The sequence below is a fragment of the Rhincodon typus genome, chromosome 4, assembly GCF_021869965.1.
Source record: "Rhincodon typus isolate 14 chromosome 4, sRhiTyp1.1, whole genome shotgun sequence".
Lineage (NCBI taxonomy): Eukaryota > Metazoa > Chordata > Chondrichthyes > Orectolobiformes > Rhincodontidae > Rhincodon > Rhincodon typus.
Window position 1 is genome coordinate 50,148,032 of NC_063335.1, and position 23,243 is coordinate 50,171,274.

The window sequence follows — 23,243 nt, forward strand, 5'->3', positions numbered from 1 at the left end:
GAAGAACTCTCCCTCTTGCTAAGAGAATCAAAAGAAATTGGAAATTATGAGGAAAGTGAACTGAGGTGGAACATTAGCCATGTTCATACTGAATGGCAGAACAGGGTCAAAGGACTGCACAACATAACTTTTCCCTTATGTCTTATATTTTGTAATTTTCCCTTTCCTAATGTTAATTCCATCTGACCCAAGCTATTCACTGGCGTTTAGAAAGTGTGCTATCAAGTATTTTAAGCAGACAATTATACTGACAAATTCCCAGAGATAACAAACTTGCAAGTAATAAATGGGGCTTGCCATTCATTTTACACTAAGTAAAATAAAGACCAGCAGTTGCACATGAGATTGAAACTGACATATCATGAATAAACTGGGAAAAAAAAAACAATTTTTATCATTTTTGAGTCAGAGTGACAGTCATACAGCACAAAAACAGACAGTTAAGTCCAACTTGTCCGTGCCAACCAGGTTCCCCAAACTAAAATAGTGCCTACAATTGGTCCCTATCCCCCTAAACCTTTCCTATTCGAATATCTACCTAAATGTCTCTTAAATGTTATAACTGTAACCGCATCTACCACTTTCTCTGGTAGTTCTTTCCATGTATGAAAAAGTTCCCTTTAAAATCTTCCCCTCTCACCTTAAAATTATGCTCTCTAGTTTGGAACTCCCCAACCCTAGGGAAAAGACCTTTGCTGTTTACTTTATTTTATTAACATCTACAAAGTCGTCCCTCAACCTCCCAAGTTCTAGGGGAAAAATGTCTGAGCCTATCCACCTTCTCCTGCGAATGCAAACTCTCCAGTCCTGGTAACATCCTTGTAAATCTTTTCTGCGCCCAAACCAATTTAATAATATCTTTACTATTGCAGGATGACCAGACTGTACACAGTACTCCAAAAGCAGCCTCACCAACCCTGTATAGCTGCAACATGATGTCCCAACCCTTATACTCAATACTCTGACCAACAAAGGCAAATGCGACAAATGCCTCCTTCACCACCCTGTCTAACCGTGGCGCCACTTTGAAGGAATTATACATCTGAAACCCTAGGTCTCTCTGTTTGACAACACACCCTAGGGCCCTTCCATGAACTGTGTAAGTCCTGCCCTTTGTGTCTTAACAAAATGCAAACCTCAATTAAACTCCATCTGCCACTCCTTGGTCCAATTGCCCAGTTGATCAAGAACCCGTTGTACTCTTAGACAACCTTCTTCACTGTCCGCCATACCACCAATTTTGGTGCCATCTGCAAACTTACTGACCATACTTCCTATATTCTCACCCAAACTGTTTACATAAATGACAAACAACAGTGAGCCCAGCACTGATCCCTGCAGAAGATTGCTGATGACAGACCACCAGTCTGAGAAGCAACCCTCCACTACCACCCTGTCTCCTTGATGTTTTACCTTATAATGGAGAACATTCCCTGGATATAAAACTAGATTTTCAAGGCCAGAGATAGTAGGAACTGCAGATGCTGGAGAATCCGAGACAACAAGGTGCAGGGGCTGGATGCAGGGCCAAACAGGTTAGTTAGTCATAACTATGATGTAGCACATTAAAAACAATGCTCTACATCTTTCAAGACTATCTGACTTATTCAAGAGTTTTTACAGTCATAATTAATAATGTGACAAGTTCATGTTAGTGATATTCAACTAAATCATGATAGTAAAATGAACTTAGCAAGTCAAATTATCAAATAATAAAGAACGAAATAATAGTGTTCTAAAAAGTGTTCTATACCACTTGTAGGATTTTTAGAAGCCAAAGGCATCTATTTTTTTCTCATTCTGTGGTAGAGAGTCCACAGGTTCACCACCCCCAGAGAAGAAAGTTCTCCTTATCTCAATCTGAAATGGTCCACAACATATCCTGAGACGATGATTCATTGTTCTGAATGCCTTGGGCGGATAAATCATCATCCCGCAGCAGATCTGTCCAGGGGTCTGTCAGAATTGTACATGTTTCAATGAGATCTCCTCTCATTTTTCTGAACTCCAGTAGATTCAGACCCATGTGACCCAATCTCTCCTCTATCAGTTTGATGAACTTTCACTACATTCCCTCTATGGCATTTATATTTTCTTAGGTAAGGAGATCCAAACTGTACAGATACACCAGGTGTGGTCTAACTAAGATGCAATACAGCTGCAGTAAGACTTCCTTGCTCCTGCACTCAAATCCTCTTGCAATGAAGGCAACATACCGTTTGCCTTCCTCACTGCCTGCTACACTTGCATGTTTGCTTTCAATGATTGGTGCTCAAGGACACCCAGATCCCTTTGTCTATTAATGTTTCTCAATCTATCACCATTCAAATAATACTCTGACATTGTTTTCCTACTGAAGAAGACAATTTCATATTTATCCATGCTATACTACATTTGCCATGTATTTGCCCATTCACTCATTTCTCTAAATGGCCCTGAAGCCTCTTTATGTCCCACTCACCACTCTCACTCACAACTAGTTTTGTGTTATCAGCAAATCTGGAAATATTAAAATGCACTTCCCTCATTGTGAATAGTTGGGGCCCAAGCATTGATTCCTGCAGTGACCCATTTGTCAACACGTTCCACTCTGAAAAAAACCCATTTATTTTTATTCTGCTTAGCACACAGGAAACAATCTTAATCCATGCCAATACTATTATCAACAATCTCATATACTTTGATTTTTAAAAAAAATATTCTTTCATAGGATGCGGGTGTTACTAGCTAGGCTAGCAAGTATTGTCCATCCTTAATTGCCCAGAGGGCAGTTAAGAGTCAATCACATTGCTGTGGGTCTGGAATCACATAGGCCATACCAGGTGAGGATGGCAAATTTCCTTAAGGTGAACCAGATGGGTTTATACAACAATCAACGATTACAATCGGTATGGTTGCCATTAGACCAGCTCTTCATTTCTAGATTTTTGTTGAATTCAAATTGTATCATATGCCATCATGGGATAAAAACTCATGTCCTCAAAGGATTAACCTGAATTGCTAGTGCAGTGACATTACCACTATGTCATTGCCTCCCCGTCATGTTTGTTCGTTTATGTGCACACTAACTTCTTATTTGGGACTGAAGTTTTCTGAAAAATCAAACACACCACATCCACAGGTTCCCCGTCATCTATTCTCCTAAGTGCGTCTTAGAAAATTCCAGTAGGTTTGTCAAACTCAATTTCCCATCCATAAGATTATGTTGATTTTGTATAATACAGTTGGCATTTTTAAGTGACCAGATTCTTTACAACAGACTCCAACATTTTCCATCTTACTCGTGTTAGGCTATCTAGTCTGTAATTCCTAGTTTTCTCCCTCCATCATTTTTGAAATAGTGGGATTATATTTGTCACCCTCCAATCTGCTCAGACCGCTGCATAATTTACATAATTTTGGAAGACAACCAAATTCATCCACCATTTCCATAGCCACCTTTTTTTAGTGCCTGTAATATAGATTATTAGGTTCTGAGGAATTATCAGTTTTCAGTCCCATCAATTTCTGAAGCACTTTATTTACTAATAGTAATTCCCTTCAATTTCTCCCTCCCAGACATGCTTGATTCCTTAGTACTACTGGAAATTTTGTGTCTCTTCTTCTGTTAAGGCAGACAAAAGTAGCTGTTTAATTGCTCTGTCATTTTCTTGTTCTATATGATCAATTCTTCAGTTTCAGATTGCAAGTGGCCTACATTTGTCTTCACTAATCTTTTTCTTTTTACAAACTTACAGAAACTCTTATAGTCTGCCTTTATGTTCCTTGCAAGTTTATTCTCATGTTCTACTTTTCCCTTGTCAATCAACATCTTTACTGAATTTTAAATTGCTCCCAGTCGTCAGGCTTGCTAATTTTTGAACAACTTTATATGATTCCTCTTTGTACCTAATGCTATTCACAATTTATTTTGTTAAACATGGTTTTTCTGTTGTGTTGTTTCACTCAAAACAAATGTTTAACTGCTACAATTTATGCATTAGCTCCTTAAATATTAACCATTGCCTATCTACTGCTACACCTTTTAATAAGTTTTCAAGTCTATCACAGCCAACCTACTCCTCATACCTTCAGAGTTTCCTTTGTTTAGAGTTAGGATCCTAGTTTTGGATTGGACTACTTCATTTTCTATCCCAACGAAGAATTTTATCACTTTATAGTCAGTTTTCCCTAAAAGATATCTCACAACATTATTAATAATTAATCTTTTCTCAAAACCAAATCCAGGATAGCCTGTCCTCAAGTTGGTTCCTCAAAGTATCTGTCTAAAAATCCATCTTTTACATATTCCTGGAATTCATCCACCACAGAGTTATTGCAAATTTGATTTGACCAGTTTCTACGCGGATTAAAATCATCCATAATTACTGCATCACTCTTGTTACATGCACCTCCAATTTTCCATTTAATGCCATCATCAAGGCTGAGTTAGACCAATTTTTGATCTATAAATGAGTCTTGGGTTATGGGAGACAGGGAGGAATGTGGAGTTGAAGCCATGATTTTATTAAATGACAGAATGAATGGGTCAAAAGCAGTCTTCTTGCTCCTATTTCTTATCTTCTGATTCTCATCTAAAGACTTCAACAAGGGACTCTTTGGAAGGGCAAGGAAATACTGCATTTGTTGCACATGTGTGATGCCAGAACTGGCTGCAGATCGTGCAGAATAATAGCACAGCTCAACCATTAGTAACTTACAAATGCAAAATTGGGTATACAGCCAATCTATAGCCTAGAAAACATTTCATGGCTGTTTACAAGACCTTACTGTTCACAAAATACGATGCTGCGTTTGCTTGTAGAACAATAGTCATTGCTATATAAAGTAATATTTGCATGTGAAAGGGTTGGTGAGTGTTCTAAGAGATGTAACAATGTACCATACAAATGAAAATCATTCTTCAAAATACATCAAAAATTATACACAAGAAAAGTACCTGGTGTAGTAAAGCAAAGCCTCCTTGTGGTCACCAGCTCGGAAAGCTTCATTTCCCTTCTCCCTTTCTCGGTCAGATAAAACCATCTTTTCTTGATCAGTCATTCCTGACATAAAAACATGACAATCAAATCTGTTTCAGTACAAGGTTCACTCAGATGTAATCTTCGCTAAATGAATGGCAATGCTAGTATATTAATAAGGTTAACATTACATCCTTCTGTTAATTGCTCCCAGGTTTTTGAGTATTGCTTTTGTGCAGGTACAAATGCAAGTTCCTGTGATAATATTTGTAAAGGAGAAACTGTTAACATTTGCCAACACAAAGTAAAGTCTCATTTTCTTACTCCCACCTCCAGATTCTGTACTGTCTCTCTTAATGTCTTTGAAGATGAAGGGCAAAGATAACCAATACAAGACATATAACACAAAAGTTCATGATTTGTTATAACCAAACCATAATTACCTGTTGTGTCAATTTGCTTCCCTATTCCAGAAGTGCCATCATTGACAATTGTTTTGGAACTGCTTTTTTGCTCCCCTTCATCAATTTTGAAACATTCTTTCTCTACGTCAAATCTGGAATCAACATTCAGAACATTAGAACTTTCATTTAAATTTAACTTTGGCAATAATCACATTAATACTTTAAAAAACAGATCAGTATGTGAATCATTTAAGATACTACTCAAGACCTGTTCTCGTAACGCTATTTTGACCAAATGTGTTATTTGGCCCAATTTCAAAATGTTGTTTCACTCAAGTTATTTACAGTACCACAAGTGCAATGTTTCATAAGATTGTCACGCTTTAGCACTCTCTTTCATTTAGAGTAAATTTGAGGATGAAGGGGATCACATGACCAATTCTGGATTCTGCTGTTCACAAGCTTGGGCAACTTGATTGTTAAACGATTAAAGGGGGGGCCCAGTTTGATTTACTGGGAATAAGTGGGCAATGTGTTCATGTCTGCAACAATTACCAAAGCATCTGTGTTGATAATGATGTATAGACTATTATACCAGGATAATCGTAGAACTCAATCAACTCTGGATTACATAAAAATGCTAGGTGGGATCCGATACCGGAATTCCTGTGCCCATTAACAGTGAAAGGCATAAGTAACAAGCTTGTTCCTCATGACTTGGTTTGCTTCAATGTGGGGGGTAAGCATCTTCTAGTCCTCCAGAATTTTCATGAATGCAGACATACCAGGTCCTCAAGGGCTTGGTTCACAACTCCTCAGAGGTGGTCTGGATTCAAATCTTTTGAAAAGCAAGTTCAAAAGGTTTTACCTATGTTCTTTCCATTTCAGTGCAGTGTCAATATTTGCCCTCACTGATGTCCCCTCATACTCTTCATGCCAATTCACTTACTCGCAACTAAACAAAAAAAAAAACTATGGATGCTGGAAATCAGAAACAAAAACAGAAATTGCTGGAAAAACTCAGCAGCTCTGACAGCATCTGTGGACAGAAATCAGAGTTGATGTTTCGGATCCAGTGGCCTTCTTCAGAACTTCAATATTTACAGTTATCAGGATTTACAGGTGGACAATAATCCTGTTTGTTCACATTATGAATGCACTTTACATGGTCAACAAAGTCTTGTTGAGCAAAGACTCTGTGGTGTAGGTGCACAGTTCCTTAAAGGTGGAATCACAAGCAGTCAAAGTGGTGAAGATGATGTTTGGCATGCTTGCATTAATTGATCAGTGCACTAGAGTATACGACTTGTGATGTCATGTTGCTGCTGTAAGGACATTGCATACAGTTTGGGTCGCCCTTCTATAGGAAGGATGTCGTTAATCTTGAGAGGGTGTACAAAAGATTTACAAGGATGTTGCTGGCATTGGAGGGAAAGGGTGAATAGGTGGGGCTATTTTCCCTGGAGTGTCAGAAGCTGAGGCATTACCGAAATTACAATGCACATTTTTAGAAGATCTTTGGGATACGTTCAATGGTATTTGCTGCTAATGTCAATCTTTCATTAAGCCCAGGTATTAAACAGAGTCCTTAGTTCACATACTTATCCCATTCTCCGTAATCTCTGGGGATAACTCTTTTCTTTTCTGTTGATTTTTGATCACCAAAGCCACTCTGTGAAATAAACAGTATAACTGTCAGACATATAAATAAAACACCTTCATTAAAGCTTATCAGCACCATATGTAGAAGTTTGGAATCTGCTAACTGAAGGCACTTAATAATTGTGGATGGAGAGAGTTTTTTTTTCTCCTGAGCCCAGGGACATTGAGATTAATTGCAGTAAGTGAGCCCTAACTGAGATCAACAAGTGGCAGTGACTATGGACTGAGCTCAAAACCTTCCATGCTGCAAAGTATATTTAAGAGAAATTATAAAGATACGTTCCATGGAAAGTTTCAAATTCTAAACTGTGTTTATGCTTGATTTTATTTTTTGCTTTTGCCATCTGATATCTACATAGCTTAAGACGTTCAATTAGTTACTTAAATCTGGCAAATGCCCTAATTTCAAATGAATTCTGCCTTGGGATAATATTGTGTCTTTTGTATTGTCATGAAATTTCTCCCCCTGAAAAGTAAATGACAATGTTCTCACAGACTCTCCATCCACAACCTGGATATATCCAACAATAATATCCATCAGCTCCGGAACTAATTTTACAGGTTTGTTTTAACCAACTAGGTTTCTGATTGAACCAAACCACAGGGAACTTCAATTTTAACATATCAATTGTAAATTATATTTATATAATGTACTGCAGCAATAACTCAGGTAATTTTATATTTGTTGCGTAAATTCTAATCAAGTACTTTATATCTTCATTTTGTTTTTCCATTTTTGGCAGTGTACAAGTTTATTTTTGCGTAAATTCTGTTTGACACAGCTCTTTTGAAGTGTCATGGGATATTTTACTATATTAAAGGGAAGCTATAAATGCAGGCTGTTGTGAAAATTATTCTTTCTTATGCAAAACAATGTTGTACATTACTGTAATATTACGTTTATATCTTCCTTTGATCTTTTGTGTAACAAACTCCATCCTTAACGAATAACAGGAAACAGATTACTTGTTTGCAGGCATTCACCAAGCTTCTTCTCCCTTACAGCCTGTGGGCAGGAAAGTGCCATATCTCTCTTTGTTTGCACTAGAGAGATCTGAATCTTAAAGTATTAATATTGAGTTTGTTGAATACAAAGTGACATTCATATTAGGGGGCAACAAAACAGTGAATAGTCATTTTTTTCATAAGAAAATGGAGCCAAGAAGGAGGTGGAAGAAGGAATATGAAAATGTCCACTTTTACCTGCTGGGAAAGAACTGAGGGATTAACACCACGAACAGATGCTTGTTTTTCTGAATTAAAACATTCAACTTGTATTTTACTATGTTTTACTTCATTTTCCTTTTGCTTCATTTCATCTGTCCAACTCTAGTCAAAAAAAGGCAAGAATAGGAGAATGGCAGAACAGTTAGAACAAGAGTGCAGCTCGCTTCAATCTACAACAGGAAAAGATACAGAAAAGCTTCATTCTTAAAAAGAGATGAGTGCAAAATTTGTAAAGATGAAACGTAATTGAATACTTCAGTTTAATTCAGATATTTCAATACACATTACATGTTGATGCACATCATGAAACAAAATTTCTAATTAAGTAAAACTAAATTAAGAAAAAATTAAAGGCATTCCCCATTTTCACACATTTCTTTTCTAGCGATTTCCTCTACTATACAATTTGCTGAGGCAAGAGAATGGACTGCAACCTTTCTCTAAAACCTCTGACAATTCTGTTTTATAGTTGACCAAGGAAGTGAAGACCAGTTTGGGATGGTACTCTCCCCAGTAAGTTTTTTGCTTCTTCTCCTTCCCACTACGTCAAAGTGCAGTGCTGAACCCCACAGCTGGGGTGGAAGGAGATAAACCCTTGCAAACACTCTCCTCAGCTCATTACCACCTTGTTAAATTTAGCGGGGCCATGATTCTAAATCTGGCAAACATACATGCTTTTTTAAAATTGGTCTTCAATTGTACAATCAAGTTACTACCCAGGATGTTAATTCAGGTTCAGAATGGAAAACTATGGAAATTTAGAAACACAGCAAATTTCTAGAACAGGATTCACTGATACAGCCAGTTCCTGATTTTGAAAGATTATAGATCTACAGTATTCTTACCAAAGAATCAACTTGTACACAATCACCCACTTAAACTTGAGATCAGAAACAAACCTCTATTTTTGAACGTTAATTTGTTGTCCATGATGCATATGTTTGTATACATGGCACTCAAAATGTAATTGGCTCATTTTGACCACAATAGTTACAATGATCAGAAACACAAATGGGTTGTCAGCATTCAAAACTAATGGGCTAGAATATAAAAGGAAGACAATTTTCTACAGCTGTTCAAAACCCAGGTAAAACCACATCTAGAATAGTCTTGACACTATCCTGCATATTCTTTAGAAAGAATACATTAGCTTTGGGGTGCAAAATTAATCAAAATATTACCAAGGTTGTAAGGATTAGATTATGAAGAAAGATGACAAGCTAGTTTTGAACTCCCTGGCATACAGGTTTAAGCAGTTACCTGAATTTTGAAGCAATGCTTAGGGTAGAGAAAGAAAGAAACTTTCTCCATTGATAGAGGAGTCGAGGTTAAGAAACTGTAACACTAAAAACAAAGCCAGGCCATTTAGTAGCAAAGTTAGGAAACATTGCTTTGTGCCAAAGGTGAAAAAGTACAATTCATACCAGCTCGTTAATCACTTTAAATCTGAGAACCATAGAATTTTGTTAGTTAAGTGTATAAAAGGTTAGTGTTGAAGCTAAGTTCCAGATAAACTACTATCTTACTAATTGGTGGAACAGGCAAACATTTAAAGATTTTTGATGATGGAAAAACTAAAATAAATAATTAAGAACACTTGTGTGTGTCACATTGGTGTTTTGAAATTATTTAGCACTCATCTGGTTAAACTTCTTATCAGGGCAGCACTGCTGTTTAAAATTCCAGCACGTGCAGTGCTATAAAATGTTTAAAAGGTCTTAAATTAGTTGGTGGGATTGAGTACTTTGATTGATGAAGCGTGTGCTATTAACAATATCGCTGCTTCCCAACATAGATCAGCAAATTGATTTTCTTAAAATCCTGAGATCTGACTGAGTAATATTCCTTCATAAAAGCAACAATGGAGCAAATTATACCACCGTTCTATTCCATCAATTATTTTTCAACCAAAGTTGCACCCTAATCCTTTGTAAGGATATGGCCAATATAATTTCTTGATTAATTGTGATAGGTGGTTGGAACCCTGCTCCACACCCCCTCCTTCAGGATCAATTAGAGAGTTCTTTTACCCTTTAATAAATATGTGAGAAAGATCAGCAATTCCGGAAATAGGCTAGCCAATATCGAAATTCAAAGATGGACATTTTATTCAGTGGTCCAGTGAAAATACTCTCTGAAAACCATATTTCTTCAAGTTCTTATAAGTAATTACATCAGGTCAAAATTAGTAGATGTGCATTGCTAAATATATCTTACTTATCATGGGGGCTAATTCATATAAATTCAACATAACTCATCAGAGACTACTGATCATCTCAAATTATACAAATAGTTGTTATTTTCTATTAAGACAGGAGATTTTAAGCATTCAGTTATTATTTACGCCTGTATTTCAAGAACATGTTTACTACAGAAAACTACTGATCTTGTCTTCAATAAATAAAAAGTAGATGAAAGGTATAAATTCTGTATTGGTAGATTAGACTGCTATCTATATTTCACCCAGAGGGTGGTGCATGTATGGAATGAGCTGCCAGAGGAAGCGGGTGGAGGCTGATATAATTACAACATCTAAAAGGCATTTGGTTGGGTATATGAATAGGGAGGGTTTAGAGGGATGTGGGCCAATGCTGGCAAATGGGACTAGATTAATTTTGGATATCTGGTCGGCATGAACGAGTTGGACCAAAGGGTCTATTTCTGTGCTGTACACCTCTATGACTCTATTTAAAAGGATTATGTTCCACAGTAGAGAACATCACCAATAACGTCGTTGGGCTGATAAGCGGCAAGTAATAGTCATATCACACACAAGTGCCTTCATCGGTCAGAGAAATTGAGTACAGGAGTTGGGATGTCACGTTACAGCTGTACAAGACTTTGGTAAGGCCACATTTGGAGTACTGCATACAATTCTGGTCACCCTGCTATAGGAAGAGTGTTATTAAACTGGAAAAAGTGCAAAAAATATTTACAAGGATGGTACCGAGACTGTAAGGGTTGAGTTCTAAGAAGAGGCTGGATAGGCTGGGACTTTTTTCCCCCTGGAGGGGTGTACGAGGCTGAGGGGTAACCTTATAGAGGTTTATAAAATCATGAGAGGCATAAATAAGATACACAGCCAAGGTCCTTTCCCCAGGGTAGGTGAGTCCAAGACTAGAGGGCATAATTTTAAAGTGAGAGGAGAAAGATTTAAAAGGGACCTAACAGGAAAGATTTTCACACAGAGGGTGCTGCATGAATGAAACGAGGTGCCAGAGGAAGTGGTAAAGGCAGGTACAATTACAACACTTAAAATGCATCTGGACAGGTACACAGATAGGAAAGGTTTAGAGGAAAATGGGCTAAATGGGACCAGTTCAGTTTAGAAAACCTGGTTGGCATGGATGAGTTGGGCTGAAGGGCCTGTTTTCATGCTGTATAACTCTATGCCACTATGACATTAAGTGCCAGGCAATGGCCATCTCCAGTGAGAGATCTAACCATCTTCCTTTGAGATTCAATCACACTACCCTTACTCAATCTTACAACAACAAAGTCCTGATGACTACAATTGACCAGAAACTGGACCAACCCTATATCAATACTGTAGCCAAGAGCAGGACAGAGGCCGGGAATTCAGCGGCAAATTGTTTTGTAGAATCCTGAGACCCATCTGAGTAATACTGCTTCTGTTCATCTTCTCTCTCTCTAAAGCCTGCCTACCATCTGCAAGGCAGAAATCGGGAGTGTGATGGAGTACTCTTCCTCTTCTTGGATCAGTGCAGCTCCAGTAACACAAGTAACTTGACACAATCCAGGTCAAAGCAGCCTAGCACCCCCAACCACCATCTTAAACATCCAGTCCCTCCACTATCGACATATAGTACATAATGCCACACTATCTATAAAATGCAGGTGCAGCAAAGCGGCTTTAGCAGCAACTCCATGATCTCCGCCATCTAGCAGAACAAAGGAGGTGCCAAAATCTGCAAGTTCCTCTCATTTTCACACACTATCCAGACTTAGAATTATATCACCATTCAGTCACTGTTCCTAGGTCAAAATCCAGGAACAGTCATGGCTGTACTTATACCCATGGATTGGTGTGGACCAAGAAGGCAGCTCATCATGATCTTCTCAAGCTGTCCTAATCAGTGACACTCAATTTTCTTGAGCAAATTTTTTCAAAAGTTGATCAAGGAGAGCAGAAGACAAAGTAAATCAGTACTAATTAGGCAAAATCATGACTGTGGATTGTATGAGTTGGGTGGCGTTAAGGAATTTCACATTTTATGAAGCCTAATGGGATTACAGTAAAATGAATTGATTCTTTTGACAATGACCGCACTAACCAACTGACTTATAGTGATAGCAAATACAATAAACAATTTTTAATAAATTCTAGTGAATGTCTTTAGTTCCACACCAACTCAGTATGAAATATTCATTTGTTAATCACTTAAAGTCAATACATACCTTCAGGTCACTGGTGATTTCTTGCCATTCTTCTTTGGTGAAGCTCGCAGCAGTTGCTGGTGGGTTGTTTGTTCGAAGGACACGACTTTTAGGATTCAACTTCTCAATCTTCTTCTCACAAAATGATATAAGATCAGGATAATATCCCTCTTCACCCGATCTTGAATATTGTACACAAAGATAGTAACAATATCGATGTCTTGAACAGTATACTAAACTGACAGTTACATAAATCATGTTCATACATGTGAAACAGAGACAAACAAAATCAACTGACTGCTCATAGACTATAAAAAAGGTTCACCATTACATGGTATTATAAGTGCCAAGTTGTTTATCACAATTTTGTAACAAATTCGATAAGCCGATACAATCAAGTCTACATGACACCGAATAAAAATGAAGAAAATAAGATTTTATTCAAGCAAGTCTAAACGATTGCGCAAATTTCAGGGGTACCATTATTGAACAGTTATAACTAAACAGAATTGAGTTTAAAGTTTTAGCAAAGATTTGTAGCTTGGGTTGTGGGTGATGTTGTTGACTTGCTCGCTGAGCTGGCTTGTTTTCGTTCAAATGTTTGTCACCATGCTAGGTGACATCATCAGTGAGGCCTCTGATGAAGCGATGTTGTTCTACTTTGCTTGGAATTTATACTGTCCGGTCTGTTATAGTGAGTAGCGTCATTTCCAGTTTTGTTCTGTACGTGTTTGTTGATTGCATTATGAGTTGAGAATCCTGCCTCTAGGAATACCTGAGTGTGTCTATGTTTGGCTTGGGTTACTATAATTACCTTGTCCTAGTTAAACTGATAACCTTCATTGTCCAAGTGTAATGACATTAAGGAAAGTTCGTTGTGTCGTTTTGTAAACCACATTGGTTCTGCATGTTGTGGGAATGGGGCCTTTAATCCTTGTGAGCGTTTGTCATAGAGTGGCTGTGGGCTTGTGTGCTAGCATGATTCTTGGTGGTTTTAGGAGTCACGTTGTCAGTTGTGATATGTCGTATCAGAATATATCCACATTCAGAGCACGTGGTGGAAACTCACGCAGACATGGGGAGAATGTGCAAACTCCACACAGACAGTCGCCCAAGGGTGGAATTGAACCCAGGTCCCTGGAGCTGTGAGGTAGCAGTGCTAACAATTCATTTTTACAATCAATTTCCAGAGAATCCTCCCAGATTTCAAAAATGCCAGTTAATATAACGGACAACATTGTTTCATGCCACAGACGTGAAATATTCATAATGTGGGTGTACCTTAGCACAATGAGAATTTTTTCCAGATACTTCACATCAGTGCATTTCTCCACAAAGCTATAATCCAGGTGTTCGATAGGAAGTTTGTACGTCTTGGTGGTTCCTTGGCTCATCAAAGAACAAGGTGGTTCTGTGCTCATGGCTGAAAAGAATGCCAGGAAGTCATTATCCATCTTTTGTGACCTCCAACATCAAATTTGCTGTCTTTAATTTTGTGCAATTCACTGAACTGTTACATTATGAAGTACATCTCAGGCCACAAAAAAAGGTGAACAGCTGGTTCAATTAAACATGATGAGAAGCGAGATTTACTCGAATACTTTAGCTTAACATCCAAGTAGAATCTGGATTCATTTTTAAATAGTAAACCTAAGTAACAGAACAAAACAACTTCTTGTGAAGCACTCAGTGAGTTAAGCGTTCAATGTAAAAGCAATATAACATTGATGATGGGAAACTACTTAGGATAATCAAAGGTTTTGTAACCTTCTCATATCCTTATGATTTTGGATTCCAATTTAATGCAATAGTTATCTTTACTTCCTCTGCATTGGAACTTTTTTATTCTTGGTCACATTTCCAGTTACTCCTTTCTCAATTATTATCTATTTTCTGCTGGTACCGGTCCTGCAATGTAGCTGGACACTATAGTTAAATAGTCATAATATTATGAGAGCTCCTGCCATAATATACAATCATGTTCAATCATCTGACAAAGTAGCAGGTGAGATGAGGAATCAGCAAAACAGTATGATGTCAAGGGGGTGTTCAGCCTGGAAACTGACTGAAAACAGGGGGAAGCTAACAGCTTAACTTACATGGACTAGATAGTTTAACCTTATAGGCTTGGACTGAATTACATAAGAGCCCAACTAAAAAACTCCAAAGATGTCCATGGTCATCAACTTGCACAACTCAAAAGAATCACAACCATTGTACATTTCTGGAGAGACCTCTGCAAACCCTGAAAATACTTTCAATACTATTCAAACAAACTTCTTCAAATGAAATACTAAAATTAAGATTCACTGATAAAATTCTGCAGTCTTTGGATAAAGGTAATCTATTATTACCGATAAAGAGCAAAGCAAATATTTTCAAGCCAAGACCACACAAGAGCAGAATTAAAGAAATCGTAACAGTTCTTACTGTTATAGCCAGAAAACAACAAGATCTTAGTTTTGTTTTAAACTATGTGATCTTGTTAATTTTTTTTAAAATGCCATTTTACCAGGTTTAAAATGACTGTTATTAAACAGTAGGCAAGTTGACCATTTCTAAACATTTTCAGCAATAATCAGGACAAAAGCCAACATCTTGAGACATGAATCATGCATTCAACTGAGGCATTCAAGAGGGCATTAGATGATTATTTGGATTAAAAAAAAGTGTGCAAGGATATAGGAGAAAAGGAGATTGGCACTAGATAATAATGCATATTTAATGGTGCGGGCATGATGGAACAAATTGACTTCTTCTGCGCTGTGACACTTCTGTGATCTCTCTAGAAATGTCACACATACTATTTACATGAACATCTGTCAAGTCAACACAAGGGAACTAGAGACAATAGGACAGATTTTCCAATGGCCAAATGGTCATTATTCCATCATAAATTGGAGTTGCACATGGAAACCCTGCAGAATCCCCATCATAACATATTCCAAAGGAATTGCCTGTGATGGGAAATTGAATTTTCCTTTGGGAAATTCCTCAATGCCTGGAACCCTCCGAAAGTCTCCACAAAAATTGGAAACTTTGGATGGCTCCAATGAAATTGAGTAAAATAATTACTCAGGAAATGCGAGACCGTAGACTGGCTCCTGAGTAATTTGTAAACTAAGGATTTAGAACAAAGGCTACTGCACAAGTCTAAAAGATCATCAAAAAGGATAATGGAATATTGATCCATTGCCTCAAAAGGGTTGGAACCCAAAAGAATCATAACAGAATTAAAACTTTAACTCTATTTCTCTCCACAAATGTAGCCAGACCTGATGTTTCCCAACATTCTTTGTGTTTACTGTGTCCGCAGTATTTGCTTTTATTGGAATTCAATTATGTTTTGTTATGAATGCTTGGTTTGCCCTATCTAAATTACTGCATTTTGTTTTGGGTATCGAACGTCAAGCTTGAAGACAGAACCCCAGAATTTATCAGAAGGCAACCAAGGCTTTAAAGGTTAAATTATGAGAGTAGATTATATGAATGTGGTTTCGACACTTTGAATTTTGAAGGATGATCTAATCAACTTACTTAAAGTGACAAAGCAATTTGATCATTTCTCTCTGTCTATCCTATATTTCTTATGGCCCAGAAATCCAAAACAATCTTAAAATTAGATAGGCCATTTGGTGTACAATCAGGAAGCATTTTTCACTGAAACAAAAGCTCCTAAAATAAACAGTGAATGTTGTAGTAATTGAAATTTTTGAAACCATAATTGTTAGGCCATTGCTCATTAAAGGATAGCAAGGGATGTGGAATGGCATTTGGTAAATGGGCTGGGTACTGAGTAGCAGAAGTAAGGGCTGAACTCATTCAACATATCAGTACCTCTCCACCTATCTTCTCTTTTATCCATCTTCTATCCACCTCCCCCTCTCTCCCTATTTATTTCCGAACCCCCTTCCCCTCCCCCAATTCTGAAGAAGGGTCTAGACCCGAAACGTCAGCTTTCCTCCTCCTCTGATGCTGCTTCATCAGAGCTGTGTTCAGCCAGCTCTACACCTTGTTATCTCAGTACTAAATCACAGAAGTGTTATGGTGCAGAAGGAGGCTTTTCAGTCCATTGCGCCTGCATGGGCACATTTAATGTGCCAATCTCTTGTTTTTCTACCCCCTTACCATGATACATTATTTTTACCCAAATAATCATCCAACGCTCTCTTGAATGCCTGAATTGAACCTGTCTCCATCACATTTCCAGGCAGTGAATTCCATACCCTAACTACATGCTGAGTGAAAAGATTCTTTCTCACTTCACTGTTGATTCTTTTGCAGAACACTTCATATTCATGCCCTCTTGACTCTTTTTAATGATAGAACTGTTCCTCTCAGTTTACACTATGTACACCTCATCAAATCTCCTCCTAGCCTTCTCTTCTCAAGTAGTCGCAATTTTTAAAATTTATCCACATAATTGAAGTTCCTCATGCCCGGAACTACTCTTATAAACTGTTTCTGCATTCTCTTCAATGTATTCACATTCTTCCTATAAACGTGGAGCCCAGAATTGTATACAATACTACAGACGGGGTCTAACAAATGTCTAATACAAGGTGAACATCACCACCTTGCACTTGTACTGTGACTATAAATAAGCCGAGGGTACTGTCTGCTTTACTTACTACACCATCGGTCCTGCCACCTTCAATGATTTGAGCACATATACATCCTTCCTCATGTGCCTCCCTTGGATATTATACCCTCTATTTTGCATCCTCTTTCAATGTTCTTCATTACAAAAGGCATCAGCTCACATATGTCTGCATCAAACAAGGCCATAACATTTGCAATTTTCCAATCTTGACCCTCCCCCAAATCCAGGGAACACTAAAAAATTGTGGTCAGTGCCCCTCTACTTACCACACTCAGTTCCTTTAAGATCCTCGAATGCATCTCATCTAGTCCCAGCACTTGTGAACTTTAAGTACCAACAGTTGATCGAACACTTCTGCCCTATCAATTTTGAACTCTTCTAGTGGCCAAGTTACTTCCCAACAGCATCTCTCTCTTTAGTCAAGACAAATGCAAATTTAACACCTCAGCCATGCCCTCTTCCTCCATCCCTTTTTGATCCCTAATCAGCCCCAATGCTCCTCTTACCACCATTTTAGTTTTGAATATGGTCATAGAAGACTTTTGGGCATTCTTCAGGTTAGCTGCCAGTCAGAGAGTCATACGGCGTGGAAACAGAACCTTCAATCCAATCAGTCCAACCCAAACATAATCCCAAACTAAACTAGTCCCACCTGTCTGCTCCTGGCCCATATCCCTCCAAACTTTTCCTATTCATGTACTTACCTCAGTGTCCTTTAAATGTTGTAACTGTGCCTGTATCTGACAATTCCTCAGGAAGTTTATTCCACACATGAACCACCCTCTGTGTAAAATATTTGCCCCTCATGTCCTTTTAAAATCTCTCTCCTTGAAAATATGTCCCCTCGTCTTGAAATCCTCCATCCTAGGGCACAGGCACTTACCATTAACCCTACCTATACACGTCATAATTTTATAATCCTCTATAAGGTTACCTTTCAACCTCCTATAGTCCAATCAAGAAAGTCCCAGCCTATCCAGCCTTTTTTAGAACTCAATTTTTTTTTTCTCATAATTCCTCTTTGCTTCTCTTGTTTGTTTTTACATCTCCCTTCTGAACCTTCAAAATTCCTCTTACTTCTTAAAATTTTATTTTCTACCTGGCACTTTTCAAAAGCACACTTTTTCTTTATCTTAATTTCTATGTCCTGTGTCATCCAGGGAGCTCGATATTTGTTCACTCTACCTAGTCCATTTCAGAGTATGTACCTTGATGTACCTGAACCATCTCCTTTCTAAAGGTAGCCTGTTGTTCAGTTACTGTTTTGCTGCCAAACTATTGTTCCAGTCAATTCTGTCCAGCTCTGCTCTTGCCCCGTTGCAGTCTGCTGTCCACCAATTGATTTTGCTCGCTCTGGATTGGTGCATATCATTCTCCACCATCACCCTGAACCTTACAATACAATGGTCATTATCTCCTAAATGTTTTCCAACTGACACTTGATCCACTTAGCCCACCTCATTTTCAAGAACCAGGTTTAACAGTGCATCCTTTATTGGTTGCAAATTGCTGGAACTGAAATGAGCTGAGATAAGCACTCTTCCCATTCTTCAAATGCTAACTATCAAAGATTCAACAACAACCTGCTTAGTTTGAGTCTCCTAGAATTAATTGTTACCAGGGCATCAAAGTTGACTACCCACAGAAAGAAAACATTTGCTATATGAGTATGTTACTTATATTCTTTACAAGGGGCTGAATTGCAGTCTGGATCTTGCATTCAATGGTTACGCAACAGCACCAGCTGTTCGTAACACTTCTATATTTTCACTGACTTTCTACGTCCTTTTTTGCTGTGATTAGAAATCAACTTTAAGGAGTCTGAAACTATATAAACAAGGTAAGCAAATATGCATATCATCGTCAGATTCTGAAGCAGAATCTGTCAGTTAAAAGTATTCAATTTGACATCAAATCACATATAAAAAGCAAAATAAAGAAGTAAAGAAAGATGTGGTTAAGAAAAAGTGAAGATTATGAGGCAGAAAGTTAAAAATTATTTTTTATTTCCTTAAATCTGAAACTATAATTACAATCACATTATAAATGTTAATTTTCAGTGGCAGACAAGTTGCCTGGCAATAATTTAAATACTTCACGCCATTAAAAAGCTATTTAGACTGGGTTGTACAAGTTTTGACATGGCTCTTCTGCATTTTGCGGATAACTACTACACAAGAATACCAACTTCACCTCTGGTTTTCAATGCCAAATCTTTTGATGAGTGGAGTTTCTGAAAGTGCAGGGCAATTTCTTAATTTCTGTGTTTAATGATGGTGAGTGCTGTTAGCCTCAGTGATTTCACTGCAAAATCCAAAACATCAATTAAACTAAAATACAGGAAGTAGAAAACACAAGGTTTTTTTTAAAAAATGCAAATAAACCATATATATATATACACACACACACACACATATGAAGCCTCTACTGTTATTTCATAATCTTATCAATGATTCCAAAGAATATTGTTTTGCACAGTTCTACATTTCAATTTAAATTTCAGTAAACATGTAACATTGATGCAGGATCTTAAGAGCTATGTGAATGTCATTATCCAAAAAATGTAGTTCAGATAGTAAAAATTATAAGAATCCTTTAACATTTTTCAGACTAAGAAAGCGTAACAAATCAATCTATTCTGAACCTTTATTAATACTCTATTTGCCACATCTCTGCCCACTCACTTAACCTATCCCTGTTCCTTTGGTCAGGAGAGGTAAGTAAAGTTTCCAGAAAAATTAATGGGACAGAATATGGAAAGAGTCAGGAATCTAACTTCAGGCACAGTCAAGAAGGGGACAACTTTGGGAAGCGGCGGACAGTCAAGCAAGACTGAGGATGTTGTATTTAAGTGTGCACAACATACAAAACAAAGTAAATGAGCTGGTAGCGCAAATTTGAAATTGGTGGGTATGATGTTGTGAGCATCATAGAGAGGTGGCCACAAGGATATTAGGCTGGAATCTAAAATGTCCAAGAATATACATCCTATGTAAAGGACAGGCAGGTGGGCAGAGGGCAGAGTTGCCTTGTTAGTAAGAAATGAAATTAAATCGATAGCAAGAAATGATAAAGAACTGAAAGGTGTAGAAACTATGGGTAGAGTTGAGGAACTGCAAAGAAGGCAGGTGCGGTTACAACATTTAAAAGCCATGATATGGAGGTGCCAGTGTTGGACAAGGTCAAAAATCACATGACACCAGGTTATAGTCCAACAGATTTATTTGAACACACAAACATATGGAGCGTTGCCCCTTCCTCAGGTGTAACGAGAGAGGAAGTATCAAGACACAGAATTTATGAGTAAAAGATCAAAGGATAATACTACTGAGGCAAATATATTTAATAACTATAAATTGGCTGGCTTCCTGACTCCTTTTAAATCCTTAATTAGTTAGAAAGGAGATGCAGGTTTACTTGATTATTATGCAACTCTCCAAGCTAACTAAAGGTTTTAATCAATGAATACAAAAGGCGATATCAGACAATGCCTTTTGGTGTGGGCTACGTCGACCACAACACCACACAACCCTGCCATAGCAACCTCTGCAAGACATGTCAGGTCATCGACATGGATACTACCATCACATGTGGGAACACCACCCACAACAAGCATGGCAGATACCCCTGTGACTCGGTTAATGTTATCTATCTCATACACTGCAGGCAAGGATGCCCCAGGGCATGGTACATTGGCAAAACCATGCAGATGCTACGACAATGGATGAATGGACACCGTGCAACAATCGCCAGACAGGGATGTTCCCTCCCAGTGGGGGAACACTTCAGTGGTCAAGGGCATTTGGCCTCTGATCTTCGGGTAAACGTCCTCCATGGCAGACTTTGGGATACACAATAACGCAGAGTCGCCGAGCAGAGGGTGATAGTCAGGTTCCGTACCCATGAGGGTGGCCTCAACCGTGATCTTGGGTTCATGTCGCATTACAATGACCCCCTACACTATACACTCTCTCTCTCTCTCTCTCTCACACACACACACACACACACACACACACACACACACACACGGGGTGAATTTGCATTTACAGATTTGTATTTACAGGTATATTTTCTTTTGTTCAAAAAGCATACAATTTGTGGACACAGTCAGTCAGTGGGGCATTTTTAAAATTCATGCTTTGGAAATAAAACCAACCTGACTCCACGTTCAAACACAGACAGTTTCTAAACAAGGCCTCACATCAAAAAACATTGTCTGACCTGAGATGTCACCTCTCATATTCATTGATAAAACCTTTAGTTATCTTGGGATACTGACTTCAAAAAAATTCTGAGTTGCATATTAATCAATTGAAACCTGCAACTCCTTTATAACTGATTAGGATTTAACAGGAGGGAGTCAGCCAATTATTTCAGCCAATTTAGGGTTATTAAATACATTTGCAGCAGTTGTATAATCTTTTGATCTTTTACTTATAAATTCTGTGTCTTGATACTTCCTCTCTCATTACACCTGAGGAAGGGGCAATGCTCCGAAAGCCTGTGTGTTCAAATAAACCTGTTGGACTGTAACCTGGTGTTGTGTGATTTTTAATATTTAAAAGACGTTTGGACGAGTACACGAATAGGAATGGTTTAAGAGGGATATGGACCAAACGCAAAACAAATGGAGATAACAAGGTGTAGAGCTGGACGAACACAGCAGGTCAAGCAGCATCAGAGGAGCAGGAAAGCTGACGTTTTGGGCCTAGAAGGGTCTTCTTGTGCTTCAGAAAACAGAGTTTACAGACTCTCATATAGTTATCTACAATATTCCTCGGGTGTGTAATATTCTACAATGATCAAAATTCATCGTGAAGAACGGCACAAGACAGGCCCGTCCTTTGCTTTTAAATGAAACAGAAAAGTCAACAGCTCCTAAAACTGCGCGACGCGTTTCCACGGCAACCGCTGAAACCACGGCCTCACGCCGGCGAAACGGGTTCGAAGCAAAACCATGAACAATAATAATAATAATAATAATAATAAGCAGTCGTAGTAATGATAATATCTCAGGGCCCACCCTCGCCTCTGGCTGGGGCTCCTGAGCTATAGTGGTACCTGTATTGGCTTCAGTCTCCCAAACCCAATTCCAAAAGCAAGCTCCCACTGACCGGAAACAGATAGAATCGACGTACGTCACCGGTGGGCGGGAGATTTGAAATGATCATCCCTAAAGGTACAGAGACCGACAGGGAGAGCGGGCAGAAAATTCCTCCTCATTGGTATTTAGTCTTCCTCGATCTTTATCTTCATATCCTTTGCAAAAGGCAGTGAGTACCCGAAATGCTTAAGTCGTTTGTAATTCATCCGCAGGACGTGAACTTCGCAGTCTAGGCTAGCATTTATTGACCATACCTAGTTGTCCTAAAGAAGTTGGTGGTGGCAGTAGTGAACTGTCATCCTATATCGTTGTAGTCTATTTGTCCTACAATGCCTTTAATAAGGGATTACTGGGATTTAGACCCAACGACACTGAAGAAACCACAATAACTTTCCAATTCAGCTTGGTGAGTGGCTTGGAGGCAAACTTGGAGCTCGTGATGTTCGCTGTTATTTACCTCCCTTTTCCTTTTGGGTGGTAGAGCTTGTGGGTTTGGAAGATGTTGCTGATGGAATCTTGGGGAATTTCTGAAGTGCATGTGGTACATGCTGCTGCTACTAAGCATTGATGGTGGATGGAGTGAATGTTTTTGGATGCAGTGCCAATCAATCAACTAACATAGAATCATAGAGATGTACAGCATGGAAAAAACTTCAGTCCAACTTGTCCATGCTGACAAGATATTCTCCATTAATCTAAGCCTATTTGCCAGCATTTGTCCCATATCCCTTTCAACTCTTCCTATTCATATAGCCATCCAGATGCCTTTAAATGTTGTAATTGTACCCACCTCCTCTGGCAGCTCATTCCACTCACACATCACCCTCTGCGTGAAAAAGTTACCCCTTAGGTCCCTTTTAAATCTTTACACTCTCACCTTAAAC

The 23,243-nt window shown here is 38.3% G+C and overlaps 1 protein-coding gene across 2 annotated transcripts in view; it reads right to left on the reverse strand.

The window, feature by feature from the left end:
- LOC109928917 (sperm-associated antigen 1) overlaps positions 1-22,424 on the reverse strand; it is a 126,246-nt gene extending 103,822 nt beyond the window's left edge. Inside the window, exons 1-8 of one of the 2 annotated variants that reach the window (XM_048596109.1) lie at positions 22,317-22,424; positions 19,449-19,559; positions 13,934-14,075; positions 12,674-12,833; positions 8,231-8,356; positions 6,967-7,037; positions 5,405-5,517; positions 4,940-5,045 (exon numbers count right to left, since the gene is read on the reverse strand). In XM_048596109.1, the coding sequence (XP_048452066.1) occupies positions 4,940-5,045; positions 5,405-5,517; positions 6,967-7,037; positions 8,231-8,356; positions 12,674-12,833; positions 13,934-14,073 (716 nt within the window). In that variant the 5' untranslated portion in view covers positions 14,074-14,075; positions 19,449-19,559; positions 22,317-22,424. The remainder of the gene's footprint in view (positions 1-4,939; positions 5,046-5,404; positions 5,518-6,966; positions 7,038-8,230; positions 8,357-12,673; positions 12,834-13,933; positions 14,076-19,448; positions 19,560-22,316) is intronic. The other variant, XM_048596110.1, reaches the window with a different exon arrangement.
- Between the last annotated feature and the right edge of the window lie 819 nt (positions 22,425-23,243).